This window comes from Ananas comosus, linkage group 14, assembly GCF_001540865.1.
Source record: "Ananas comosus cultivar F153 linkage group 14, ASM154086v1, whole genome shotgun sequence".
In the NCBI taxonomy this organism is placed as follows: Eukaryota; Viridiplantae; Streptophyta; class Magnoliopsida; order Poales; family Bromeliaceae; genus Ananas; species Ananas comosus.
In genome coordinates this window covers 9,375,207-9,389,244 of record NC_033634.1, presented here as the reverse complement: position 1 = coordinate 9,389,244, position 14,038 = coordinate 9,375,207, and the positions used below count along the sequence as shown (strand labels likewise).

The window sequence follows — 14,038 nt, the reverse complement described above, 5'->3', positions numbered from 1 at the left end:
AAATGAGTTATTTGCGGTACGACGGGTCACAACAAACTGATTGAAACGACCAGCTTTTATTGCACTGGTACAGCACAAGGAACAAAAAAAGGAACAAAAACCCAAATTGCTCCTGCACCCGGTGTACGCAGTTTTCTCCCTACGCAATCTCATCCGTCCAATATCACATTCCCCTTCCAGGCGAAAATACTCGGACGGTTGAGATCAAAACTTCAGTGGACCGGGTGTATGGAAATTTATTTCGGCAAAAGTGGAAGGTGGAAGCGAAAAGAGAGAGTAAAGAGGCGGTGGGCCCGGGTGGCAGTTTCGATATTTATGGGCCAATTGGGTGGCAGTTTCAAAGTTATTCCCTGCACCCGGTGTATATAAGCAAGCGTAGGCTAATACTATGTTTTCTCATATTTCTATCCTAATATTAAAGATTTCTAATTCACACAAAAAAATATAATTCATCATTAAAATGATAATTTAATTATGTCCGCGGGGTAAACTGTTGTAACTTTCTTAGCGAGAAAAGCATGCACATCTCATATATCAACGACCTTTAAATTTTAATACGACTATATATACAGTGTAATTAAAGATGTGATGAATTTGAATATTTAATTAAGAATGATGAATCTGTAAATTTTTAATTTAGTAAAAATTGTAATTGGCATCTGTATTTATAAATTTTACTATTTTTGTATATGAGATAGTGGGATTATCCTAAATAATAAAATCTTTATTATTTATTTGAGAGACTAGTGGTGAGTAAAATTATCTTACAAAAACTACCGAATTTTTATTTACATTCGATTTAGACTACATATTTTTAAATAAATATTGGAAGTTTAGGACTTTTGAGTGTTCATAACACATTTAATGAGAATCAAATTATGTTTTTTTTTATAAGTTTTTGGGGTGTGATAGAGATGTAGGAGTGTGGTGCATGTTACACTGGGTTCATGCAATGGCTTCCTGTAATATGCTCATATATCCCTTTATTCTTGACCCAAATAATAAAATTGAATTAAAATAAAAAAAGGGAAATCTAAAAGAGTTCCCACTTCCCACTCCCCACCTGGGACTCCACAGAGGTTTTACTTCACTTTCTCCTCCCTTCCACCTCTCTCTCTCTCTCTCTCTCTCTCTCTCTCTCCCTCTTTGTTTTGGTTTCTTTTTGTCTTGTTGAGGAAGGTGGAAGGGGGAGGGGGGTGTTGGGTAATGGCAGACATAAGCCACCCTCCCATGGAGCAGCTTCAGGATTTGGAGTATTGCATAGACTCCAACCCACCATGGGGTAAGTGTCTCCTTTCATGTTGGTTTTATTTCTCTTCTCTACTTGGTGTTTTGGAGTTGATCCCCCTTAGGACTTCTTTGAGGTGGGAAAAAAAAATTAGTGGCTTTATTTATGGGTTTTTTTTTTTCTTTTTCGAGTTTCGTGTTATAAGAAATAATTCAGAAATAGTCTTAACATTTCTTGGAGATCGCGTGCACTAACTGAAGAGATAACATAAAAAAAGAATATATAAAAATATGCCATTAAATGACGGATGTGGGAATTGAGTGTCGTAGTTAACAGTTCAGAAATAGTCTTAACGTTTCTTGGAGATCACGTGCACTGACGGAAGAGGCAGCAAGAGAGAAAGAATAGATGGAAATGTACTATTAAATGACGGATGTGGGAATTGAACTGAGGTCTTTTGATGCTTCGAACTAACTCTGATACTATGTCACCTAAGAAGTTGATATAATGGGAAATGATTCGGGAATAGTCTTAATACGAAAGAAATACATTCATTTGCAATCTTTCATTCTAATTTGTTTGCTGGTTGTTGGAGTGATCTTTCATGGGGTTGGTAACTGTTATTTGCCATTGTTTCTAGCTTTCTTGTTTTCTTGTGATCACTGTTGTAGTCCATTTGATTCTTCTTGTTGTGGTGGTCCTGGAAGAGTACTCCTTGTTGTGACAATGCTGTTTCATTTGGTCTCTTCTCCTTTCCTCTGCTTCAGTGAGCCAGTGCTTTTGTGGGTACGGAAACTTGGCATGTCGGATTGGAATTTGCTTTAGACGATAATGATTGATAATTTACATTTTATCCTTAGTTTCTGTACTTTTTTGTGAAGTATTATTTATTCTGTATATATTTGATTGTTTGAGCACTGTAAAAGGTTGGTCCCTAGTGGGACAATTATATCTAACGGCGAAATGCTGTAGGGAGTAAAGCAATCGATTATACAAACTAGCTCCAAACATGATGGCGTAAGCTTTTCGGGTAAACCAGGTGTTGATAAGGGTGTTCAGTTCTGATTTGACCATTACAAGGTCGCTTTGTATGCCTAGCAATTCAAAGGTTTTAACTACGCCCTTTAGTGCTGCTATGTTTTGTGATCACATTTGCGTCATGGTTTTGATGAATGCGTGGTGCGCACCGTTGTACCTAAGGTCATGTGTCTTCTTCTTGGAATAATTTTGTCACAATGCTGTGAGAGTAGTAAAGCTGATTTTAGGGAGAGCTAATGTGGTTAAAGATTCGATCGTAAATTTGCCAACATACAACACACTAAGAACTAACTACCTTTGCTAAACATGGTAATGAAGGGCTTATAGATGAGAAAGTTGTTAATTATGATGATTACTAGATTTGAATAAGTAGCGATATATTTGCTAGGCATGTCCACGGAGCGTCATGTCCTTTTGGTGAAGTTACCAAATACAAGTTCTGCTATGTCCTATATCCGTTCTTCGTGGCTGTTATCATAGAGTTTGATTTGCTTCTGTCAAAAGATGCTCACGTAGCCTTAGGAATGTGAAACGACCGTTGTACTCTAAAAGCTTAAGCTGTTAGAGAATGATGTTTATATAATTTTATATTTAACACTTCCCCTCACGTCTGGGCTCGAGATTTTTTGCAAGGCCCATGACGTAGACTTGAATTAAATGGGAAGAAATTAATAATGCTAGGAGCCCGGGATGACTCGAACTCAGGACCTCGTGCTCTGATACCATGTGAAATAACCGTTGTACTATAAAAGCTTAAGCTGTTAGAGAACGGTGTTTATGTAATTTTATATTTAACAAGGAAGGTCTTGATTTTTCAATGATCTATTTGGCGGAAAAACATATGCATTGAGAAGTATGACTGTTAAAATTCACCGTTGAGTCGTCGAAAGAAAATAGAAGATGGCCCTCTGTAAGCAACATTGACACCCCATCTAGTTAGTTCCTCTTTATTATTTTTTTGATTCTTTAGACGCTCCTAATATGAGAGCTTGTATTGGCTTTCTTTGCTTAGCTGTTTTGTTTGTTTTGGCGGATGTCCAACGCGATAAAAGTTTGCAAGTCCCCGAGCTTATTTCGTAACAATAATGCAAGCGTTTTTGCTAACTGCAAAAAGTTTGTACAAATTTCATATCTCTATAATACAATAATTGTTGACACATTTGGTAACAATAGATAAACACCTTCAAGATCTTCTTTGTTCCTTTATGAAGATAAGCCATATTCTGAAATGAATATATTCATTGAGACAAAGGATGACCGTGCCTGTCGGTGCTGAATCGTGTCTACCGGCAGTTATGCCGAGATTTTCGCCTGTGCTGCCATCTATGCCGCTCGTATCGCACATACTGCCGGACTGAGCCAGCTTGTGGTTGCCTCTTTTAATCTTATCTGGCTGTCTACACACCATTCCAAGTTGTCGTAACCTGCATATATAAGTCATTACAGTCATTATTTATATATATCTAGTGGGAGAGAGTATTTTATTGTTGCCATATTAGACTACAATTCATAGTTCTTTAATATTTTTTGGATCTGTGTGGAATTCGTTCTAGAAGAAATATATTCCTTTGTTTCTTATTCATTCTTCTGCAGCTGAAACTATCGTATTGGCTTTCCAAAACTACATCTTGATGCTCGGCACTACTGTTATGATTCCTTCGGCACTTGTTCCTCTAATGGGTGGAAGTGATGTAAGTACGCAAAGCCTGCTATTATTGATTCTTAGTTAATAGTCACATAACAGCTTCTCTTATTTTTGTCTTCTTACTTATTGCGATTTGATTTTCAATATAGGGTGACAAAGTTCGTGTCATACAAACATTGTTATTTGTATCTGGTATAAACACACTTTTGCAAGCACTATTTGGCACGAGATTGCCAACTGTTATTGGTGGCTCTTTCACATATGTTATACCGATCCTTTACATTATACATGACTCATCGCTCCAACAGATTCCCGATCCGCAGGAAGTGAGTTTCTATTGTTTATTCATTTTAAAGTATTTATTCAGGTTAGACAACTGATTTTAGTTTCCGGTTGTCTTTCATTATCATTTAGGCCTAATGAGGATTGCCAATTGCTTAATTTATCTTCTGTTGACACATTTCTCATATTTACAGAGATTCGTACGAACCATGCGAGCTATTCAAGGTGCGCTAATTGTAGCCTCGAGTTTACAAATTATGCTTGGATACAGTCAGTTCTGGGGAATATTTTCGAGGTATATCTTATTATGCATGTTAACACCAGCTGCTTTTCAAATTTCGTACCTAACATTTGTATTTATTTTTTACAGGTTCTTTAGTCCTCTTGGCATGGCACCTGTGTTAGGGCTGGTTGGTCTTGGCCTTTTTGAACGAGGTTTCCCTGCGGTACGTTGACGGTATAAGGAGTTCTCTGTGATTTGATAATTAATGTAGCAACTAGAAAAAACGAAAGCATATCTCACTTGAAATTGTTATTCCTAGGTAGGAAACTGTGTGGAAATCGGGATTCCAATGCTCTTATTGCTCATTGGGTTATCGCAGGTACTGTTCTTAAGGGAGTAACTAATATAGTTGTGTGTGTTTTTCTTTTCGTTGTTGCGGTTTTCTTTTCTTCTTACCTGGCGGGAATTTTTAATTTGCAGTATTTGAAGCATTACAGACCATTCAAAGACATTCCTATATTCGAACGCTTTCCAGTTCTTATTTGTGTCGCAATCATTTGGATATATTCTATTATTCTTACTGCTGGCGGCGCTTACAACCATAGACCACCGACAACTCAGAACAGCTGCCGAACTGACCGAGCGAATCTCATATCATCCGCTCCGTGGTTCAGTTCTAGCCCTTTCTCCTCCTTTTTAATTGTCTTAATTAAAGAAGAAGGTGCGGTTTTTACTTACTGCTAAATGTGATGTTTGTTAGGTTCAAGTTTCCATATCCTTTACAATGGGGAGCACCGACGTTTGATGCTGGCCATTCAGTTGCCATGATGGCCGCAGTGTTGGTGTCCATAATAGAGGTAATAATATTTGATTGTTCTTTCCTATTCTTGGAAGTGTGATTGCACTCATTTTTCCTTCTTTTTTGGCGTATTGTGCAGTCAACTGGCGCGTACATAGCAGCCTCGCGCCTAGCCATTGCAACTCCCCCTCCTGCTTATGTCTTGAGTCGAGGCATTGGCTGGCAGGTTGGTGCTGTTAGTTATTATTCTTTGATAGTCGTGTCATTATTTTCTCTAATCTTGGAGAGTTAAAATTTTACGCTTTTATGCTTTTCTGATGCTATTCTGCATCAGCATTTCTTCATTTGGCTCAGATTTTCTTTCTTTACTTTTTTTTTTTTAACTTTAAAATAGAAAGTTAAGGACTCGTTTCATTGTGCATACATTATTCTGTCGTTCTGAACTTAAATTACATAATTGAATTTGCTGGCTGATGGATTTATATATTCTAAGGTTGTTTACAAACTCATCTTCTTTTAGAAAACGAAGTGAACAGAACTTACTACTACATTTTTGTTTTCTATTGCGGAAAAACCATTGTTACACGGACATGGACACTGACATGACATGCAACATGGCTCAGGCTACAACTTCGAAAAAAAAAGCAGAACATGGATATGGCAAAATATGTCCAATCAATATGATGATTTTTAGAAGCGAAATATCTATCTAACTACATTCTCATTTTGTTCGAAAAGAAAGAACATTCCCATAATAATAAGTCCACATAGGGAAAGTTGTTGTTCTCTCTTAGCTGATAGATGTATGAAACTAAACATATAATAATATCCTAAATAGAAAATTAACTACTTATAAATCTTTTATTTTTGTATTTTAGATACTTAATCGACACATTTTGGGAATATAGTGGCTCTGCATGATCATGCCTATGCGGGATACATAGTTGGCGCACATGGCCCCATAACAAGTGAGTTGAAGGATAGTGGACAAGCAATGATATTTGATGGACACACGTCAACGGAGTGTCTAGTAGGGACACATATACAACGCGACATGGCTCAGATATGGCAACATTTTTGAAGTGGTTCATATTTCCTAGTGTGGAACAAAACCTATAGATGTATTGACTACAAACAATTGTCTTTCATCCAACCCAATCAATTATGTAGGATCTGAGTTGAGAGAAAACAAAAAAAATAAAAAATAAGCATAACCAAATGGGGTATGAGAGAATCATGTTTGCATGTATATCACTGTATCCCCAGGATGTAAGATGTGCAAAACACTTCTATATGTGCACGACACTTCACATATTTAGCTATTCACACGTATTTGTTGGTGTATCGAGTATTGACATTCCCACATTTGTTTTTCTAGGAACAAAGTATGCTTGCAAATTCAACTTGTTTGTGTGGAGGAAGTATTAAAGTAATGCCGACAATGACGGTTCCAATAGGCCTTTATAATTTTGTATCTTTATTTCTAGTTATGTGAATTTTTTTTACCTAATTTTACTAGGTAAAATTGAAAGGAAAGAACCATGGAATCTAGTGTAAAATAATACACCATTTAACCACATGGTTACAAACTAGGAAACATGGATTTATGGGAAAAGCTCAATTCCCTGCCGTATATTGAATACATTTCCGACTCTAAAACGTGATAGGCGCAGTGATGACACGCATCCTCCATGCATCTCGTGATGGAGGTCAGACACGACTTGAGCTCACCTAGGACAATTTATGACACATCTGTAAATGTCACCATGCTAGATTTTTGAAGTGTTACTTTGTTGGATGACTAGAAGTGATGATAAATGAAAATTTATGAGGAAAAAGAGTATTCTTCGTAAGAGCTTAGACAATATATGACACATTTGTTTATTCCTACTTTTTAAAAGTATTTTTGTATATTTTGTATATTCATATTTATTTTTTGGGTTAATTTCATACAGGTCCCTATAAACATAGTGAATTGCAAATATAACCCTACAAAGTTTAACTTTCATATGTTGTCCCTGTAAAAGTCCTATGTTTTCAAATATATCCCTCTGGTTTGTTACCGTTAAAATATCGTTTTCTTTATAAGTGAAATGACCTTTTGGCATCATAAATATGTCCCTCCAAAAGTCCCGACTATTAATTAAAGAGGGGTAAAAAGGTCAATTCACCGCATTAACTAACTAGGGTTAAGTGTTTTACCTATGGTTAACTAATTTTTTCTAACTGATCCTAAAGGTAGGGACATATTTGAAAACATCAGGATTTTTGTAGGGACAACATATGAAAGTTGAACTTTGTAGGGATATATTTGCAATTCACTATGTTTGTAGGGACCTGTATGAAATTAACCCTCATTTTTAATATTTAATAGATGAACTGCATATGCGTATGCATACCGCATGTGCACTATGCAGTGGGTTGACCGCTAGCATACAGCATACCAATTTTTAGAACATTGCTTAGGCCATTCAAGTTTCTTCTTTTGCCGTGAGAATGGAATACATGCTCTTTTGTCCACTATTTGTGAAAGAATAAATTAACACAACAATGTGCTAAAGATTTAGCATTTTCTCACAAGAGTCTTTATCTTTCATCAAGTGGGTTAGTAAGATGTATGGATATTGTTGGAGATGCTTTTGATTTCATTGATAACGTTGTATTTCTTCAATGACAAGCATTTCCCTCAAGGAGTTGGAGTTAAAGACTATTGGTAAAAATGTATAAAACTTACCTGAACTATAGACCATTTTGATTTGTCTATCCAACCTTTCAAAATTTTGATTTTAGTATTCAACCTCATGATTTTTTGGATTTAAGTAATTTAATGGGTCTTCGAATACAAAATTTAAGCTAATTGTTTACTTTAATGAATTTCTAGTTACGTAAATTACATAGCATATACTAATTAAACCCGCCTATCTTGAGTCGTGTCCGGTGTCCTTGTCCAAGTCCGCACAACCTAGTAGCATCAGTCCATTTTTATAGATAAATTCAATTGGAGGGCTAATATGGCAACGAGATATGGACCTCATGTACCTTGCTACAAATATCGGTTGGTCAAAAATCAAATTGAAAAGTTTTCAAATATTCGGAGTCCTTAAATGCATCTTGTGTAAAGTGATGCAATGTCTTTCTACTCTCATGATGTGTTCAGAGTGTTTATGATCGGAGGACGTGCAGATTAAGAGTGTAGCTAATTATGTAGCAATAGACAAAGAAGAGTGACTTGTATGGTTTCCTGTTTGCGACAATTTAGGAAATTGTGTAACTAATATTCCTTGTGGACAGATACTTTTTTTATTTATTTACCTTTTTCTTTTTTTGGTTAACGACAAAAGACACTGCTAACTTACAAGATCCCACATGTTACTTCCTCTGTCTTTAGTTTTGATTGAGTTATCCTTCCAAAACTTTCCTACTTACAAAACCTAAAGAGGCATATTACTGCATAAATCTCGTGCCAATGTGTTATTTGGAGAGTTGATATGCATTGTTACTTCGAAAGGTTGCTTCTGCAATTCAAAAGCCACAGCATTAGGGTTCATGGGACAAGCCTTAGCTGTGAAACCAATTACCTGCTCTCTTTTATTTATCTATTTATATATTTTTATAAACACCATTCATATCTTGTCTTAATTTGTGCAGGGGATAGGTACCCTTCTAGATGGTCTGTTTGGAACAGCAACTGGTTCTTCGGTTTCTGTGTAAGATTTTCTTTTCATCCTTTTACGACTACCGACTTCAATTAGTCCGTGAATTTGTACATGCATGTAATGTATGCTACAATTAAGGCTGGTGCATTGCATGTTTAAGCTTTAGCATTCTTAGTTTTTTAGGTCTGTGAGGAAATATTATCGGAACTAACAGTGGTTTGTGTCAAATAAGGGAAAATGTGGGGCTTCTTGGGCTAACTCGAATTGGCAGCCGAAGAGTTGTGCAAGTATCAGCTGCTTTTATGATATTTTTTTCAACCTTAGGTAAATGTTAGTTCACAGTAAGCATATACTTATTCGTCTCTCCTGCTAAACACAATTGCGTGATATCTAATCTTTGTGTCAGGAAAATTTGGGGCTGTTTTTGCATCGATTCCGTTCCCTTTATTTGCTGCTCTGTACTGTGTACTATTCGGCCTTGTCGGTATGTTCTTTCATTTGGGTGAAATGTATGTATATTTCTTTTTCACTCCTAATTAGATTTATTGTGAATGTTGTGCAGCATCTGTCGGGATTTCGTTTCTTCAGTTCACCAACATGAACTCCATGAGGAATCTCATGATCACTGGGCTTTCGCTTTTCCTTGGAATATCTGTTCCTCAGTTTTTCAGCGACACCATGGTTACTTCTGCGCATGGTCCAGTTCATACGCGTGCAGGATGGGTCAGTTTCTGTATCCTTATGAGTTTAGGGCATTACATAAATATAGTTATTATGGTGCCTTAACAAATTTTAGTTTGAAGTTAATTGCTTTCCACATCATGCGCGCACTTCGTAAAATATATTACCCTTTGAGAAAGCAAAAATGATTCAAATTTTATGGTAACGTTGTAGTTTAACAATATTGCAATATTGTGTGAAGTTAACCTAACTCCAAACAAAACTGGAATATCAGATATTCATGTAACTAGAATTTTTCGGATCGTTTGCGTAACCATTAATCCCGAAAGCTCAAGTTGTTACAAACACGCAACCAATTCACTTAAAAGCGTACAGATACAACACTTATGGGTCTCGGTTGTGACTTGGTCCAATCAGCTTCGCGCCCCAACCCGACCTTCTGCTATTTCGAATGTGACGCGGCCTAACTTGGCCTCCCGTCACAAAGCAGGATGACGGTCCCTCTAAGCCAACAGAATTCAGGAAACCAAATTTTATACTTTAATCTGTTACTAGTACTGAATACTCGCCTTTTGAAAGGTAGAAATTAAACAGGTTATTTCATACTTCACAAAATGCAGTTTTCTCCGAGGGCTTGTTTGGTGTCTAAGATTGGACTGGATAGGATAAGATGATAGAGCAATATTAGGAGAGGAGGGTGCAGTGACTTAAGAGGCATCAGGAGTCACTGTGAGTAGGTAGTGGATCCGTCCTAATATAAAGGAACTTTTCAGATCCAATGCCGCTCAATCCCAACCTCTCGGGTAGTAAAATTCAATAATCTCATCTCAACGGGATTTCACCAGACTGGATTCAATAGTTTCGTCCTCTTGTGACCCTTGATATCTGCCGAGTCACTAAATGCTTCTTAGCCCAACATACTGTCTCTTACCCTAGCAAATCCAATCTTGGGTACCAAGTGGGGCCTAAAGCAAACTGATTCAAAATACATCTACTCTTCTTATAATTCCATGTTACTCCAAATAAATATAGGGGCAATTGCTTATATACCCCCGAAAAGTTCCCGACTTTCTGATTTACCCCTCTTTAGAAGGCTAATATTGAAAATACTCTTTTTACGTTCCAACCTATTTCTAATATATCCCTAGAGTTAAAATCTGTTAATGAACTCTGTTATCTCTGTGAAATTACTATTTTGCCCTTTCAAATATACCCTTCTATCATCACCGACTTTTTTTATTTGCCCTTAACTTAGCGGCACAAAAAGTGTCTTGCTTTTTGGTCTTTTCAAATATACTCTTCTACTATCACCAACATTTCTTATTTGCCCTTAAGTTAAGGGTAAAAGTGGTATTTTAATTTGTTTTAACTGTGATAGATATTTAACTCACGTTTAACCCAAGTTAACTTAACGGGTGGTAACTGCAGGGGTATTTTGGAATAACGGAGGAACATATAAGGGGTATATCGGAAAGAAAAAAAAAAGTAGGGGTAAATGAGATATTTCCGAAGTTTTGAGGGGTATATAGGCAATTATCCCATAAATATAACATGAAATATACGATCCCAACTACTTTTGAGCAAATATGACAATTATCTTGGGATACTTTGAGGTTAGATAAAGTGTTAAAATGCGATGTACAATATCATATCAAAAGGGGTTTTAGATATTTAAAACATAAGGTAAAATGATTTGTAGAGATCAATAAGTGAACTTGCTACGCCTATATAATTGTTAGAATCACATGCATGATTATATATAATATCTGAAATATTAATTAATTGTATTGACAGATTTATCTGAAATAATAATGAATCCATGATGTTCGAAAATGCATGTTGTTGGATTTTAATGACAACAAATTGCAACTTTAGCGGGACCTAAGCCTTGATGGAGGGTCGTGTGTTTGGTAGCTAAACAGCCTAAATTATGATAACGAGCACTTGGAATAACATTTCGAGAAGATCAAGAGTTTTCTTTAGCTTCTCTTAGGCACCTTCCTGCTAAAAAGTAATAATTATGCAATCTGTGTTGAATATAAAAATATAAAACACTGTTCTCTATTAGCTTAAGCTTTGGAGAACAACGATTGTTTCACATTCTTCAACATGGTATCACTGTAGGAGATCTTGAGTTTGAGTCCGCTAGGCTTCTAACTTTATTTAATTTCTTCTCATTTAATTCAAATCTACGTCCCGCCTATCAAAATGTCTCGAATATGAATATTAAAAATATCGTCATTCTCTAATAGCTTAAGCTTTTGGAGAAAGATGGCCGTTTTACACATTTTAACAATGCCGAATATAAATATTTAAAGCACCATTCTCTAGTAACTCAAGCTTTTGGAGAACAAGAGTTGTTTCGCACATTTTAACATGGTATCAGAGTAGGAGGTCCTGAGTTCGAGTTCCATCAAACTTCTAGTATTATTTAATTTCCTTTTATTTAATTGAGTCAACGCCTCAGGTCTATCAAAAAATTTTGAGCCCAAACATTAGGAATGTTGAATTTAAAAGTATAATGGTTATAGAAAAATTTTCAAAGATTGAGGAGTAAATCTACTTTATGGTTCTTATGCTTGAATTGTAGTTTTCTGTTTCAGAGGTGGTGTGTGTATATATATATATATATATATATGTCCTAAAGTTCAACAACTTTCTTAGTATCATAGAACTGGAATTCTTGGGTTTTACGTTTTGGATTCACAATTGCATTCTGCTAAACTTCTGTTGTCCCCCAACTTGCAGTTCAATGCTTTCTTAAATACGATATTCATGTCGTCTCCGACCGTCGGGTTGATCGTCAGTGTGTTCCTGGACAACACCTTGGACGTCGCAAAGTCTAAGAAGGATAGGGGCATGCCATGGTGGGTAAAGTTCAGAACGTTCAGAGGGGACAACCGGAACGAAGAATTTTATACACTTCCGTTCAATCTGAATCGGTTCTTTCCACCCGCATAGTGATCTAGTATCGGAAACACTGACATATACAATTTAGCGAGTTATACCGTCAGCTCCGGCACAGGTTTTCCAAATCATCAGATGAGATGTGCTAACCCTCAGAGTTTCTTACAGTGCCTCCTTTTGAAGTAGTCGGTGATATGCTAGATCTTTGGATGCTACTTGTTTTGGAAGCATCTATTGTATTGTCGGCAATATGATACAGTATAAAAAAGAGTTATTCCAGGTTCCTAGGTTCTCTGTTAGAGAGTGGCCATTTTATTTTGTACTTTTTTGTATTGTATAATGTATTTTGTTTGATGTGTTAAACTTCCATACTGGGCCCGGCAGCAGTCTGCCACTTTGTTCGGCTTACCGGACTTATGTTTGATGTAATTGCAATTCAGTCGTAAAACCAGTTCAGTCAGTGTCACCGTCGACCATGATGACGAGAAGATTTCGTCAGTGGAACTGCTTTCGAGGAATTGAGCACATGGTTTGGGACGGTCGAGGGTAAAGCTGTTGTTTCTGCTCTTAGTAAACTTGATTTGCGGCCGAATGGCAATTTACGTCAATCCAAACACGCCCTAAAGTACTTAGATCCTTGTGATTATAGTTAATGTGCTGTTTATGCCTTTTATTATCTGTCTTTTCTGAAGTTCTATATGGTTGAAAGGCTTCCAAGGGGGGACTTGATTTTTCTCCTGGTGATGTTTGCAAAATTTACTTCTATTTGGAGATGCACAAATTAGACTTTCTAGATTCTGTTTGGCAACAAAAGAAATGGATATGCTGCAAATGTAGCTGTAAGAAGTACATTTTTGTCAGTAAAGTACTTCATTTTTTAGTAGGTTTTGTCAGTTGTCTCCTCCAAGTAGGGCCGTCAACGGGCGGAACATGAGCGAGCTGGTTCAGCTTGTGATCGACTCATTTAATAAACGATCCATATGCGAGCTCACTTTTAAAATATTTTTAAAATATTGAGCTGAAAAGTCTAGCTCATATGCGGCTTGTTCATTAACGAAGTGAACATGAGCTGGCTTATGAACAGCAAGTTAAATTATCAGTCTTATTATTGGGTAAAAAATTAAAATAAAATCGGAAAATTTAGAATCTTAAAGAAAAATTAAAATTTACAAAATATAATTTTTTTTTAATATTTGGTTTGACCTAAAATCTAGATATTTCTCCTCTTTCATTTGACCTTGTAGTGGATTGTATTAACATCATACTTAAGAAAGCTATGGGGAAAGTGTATAAATATGACAAAGTGGTGGTGAATTTCCTATCTTATACACTATGCACATGATACACTCGTATGCGAAATAGCTTTTTTTTTTGGAGAATATTGTTAATTTATAAGTTATACTTTAATTTTTTGAAGGATTGAAAATTCATTTTGATAAAAAAGCTCTCTGATGAGTGAACAGCAAGAAATAGGAGCTAATTTAGCTTCTGCACTAGATGCAATCTTGGAGAGTTATTTGTGTTCCGCTCGCTAAGATTCCGAATTGAAAAATTCAACTTGTGTTCGGCTCGTTTATTA

At 36.2% G+C, this 14,038-nt stretch overlaps 1 protein-coding gene across 3 annotated transcripts; it reads left to right on the top strand.

Annotated features, from left to right (window-relative positions):
- On the top strand, positions 1,024 to 12,918 carry LOC109720827 (nucleobase-ascorbate transporter 1). 3 transcript variants are annotated; one of them, XM_020248164.1, is made up of 14 exons: positions 1,024 to 1,282; positions 3,860 to 3,957; positions 4,061 to 4,237; positions 4,388 to 4,488; positions 4,564 to 4,639; positions 4,736 to 4,795; positions 4,897 to 5,084; positions 5,177 to 5,273; positions 5,355 to 5,441; positions 8,864 to 8,922; positions 9,086 to 9,195; positions 9,278 to 9,355; positions 9,434 to 9,594; positions 12,301 to 12,918. In XM_020248164.1, exons 1-14 carry the CDS (start codon positions 1,207 to 1,209, stop codon positions 12,511 to 12,513), a joined length of 1,581 nt encoding a protein of 526 aa, XP_020103753.1. In that variant the 5' UTR covers positions 1,024 to 1,206; the 3' UTR covers positions 12,514 to 12,918. The 3 variants fall into 3 exon arrangements, with proteins under 3 accessions (XP_020103753.1, XP_020103754.1, XP_020103755.1); XM_020248165.1 differs by having other exon boundaries at positions 9,104 to 9,195; positions 12,301 to 12,513; XM_020248166.1 differs by lacking the exon at positions 1,024 to 1,282 and adding an exon at positions 1,540 to 2,014.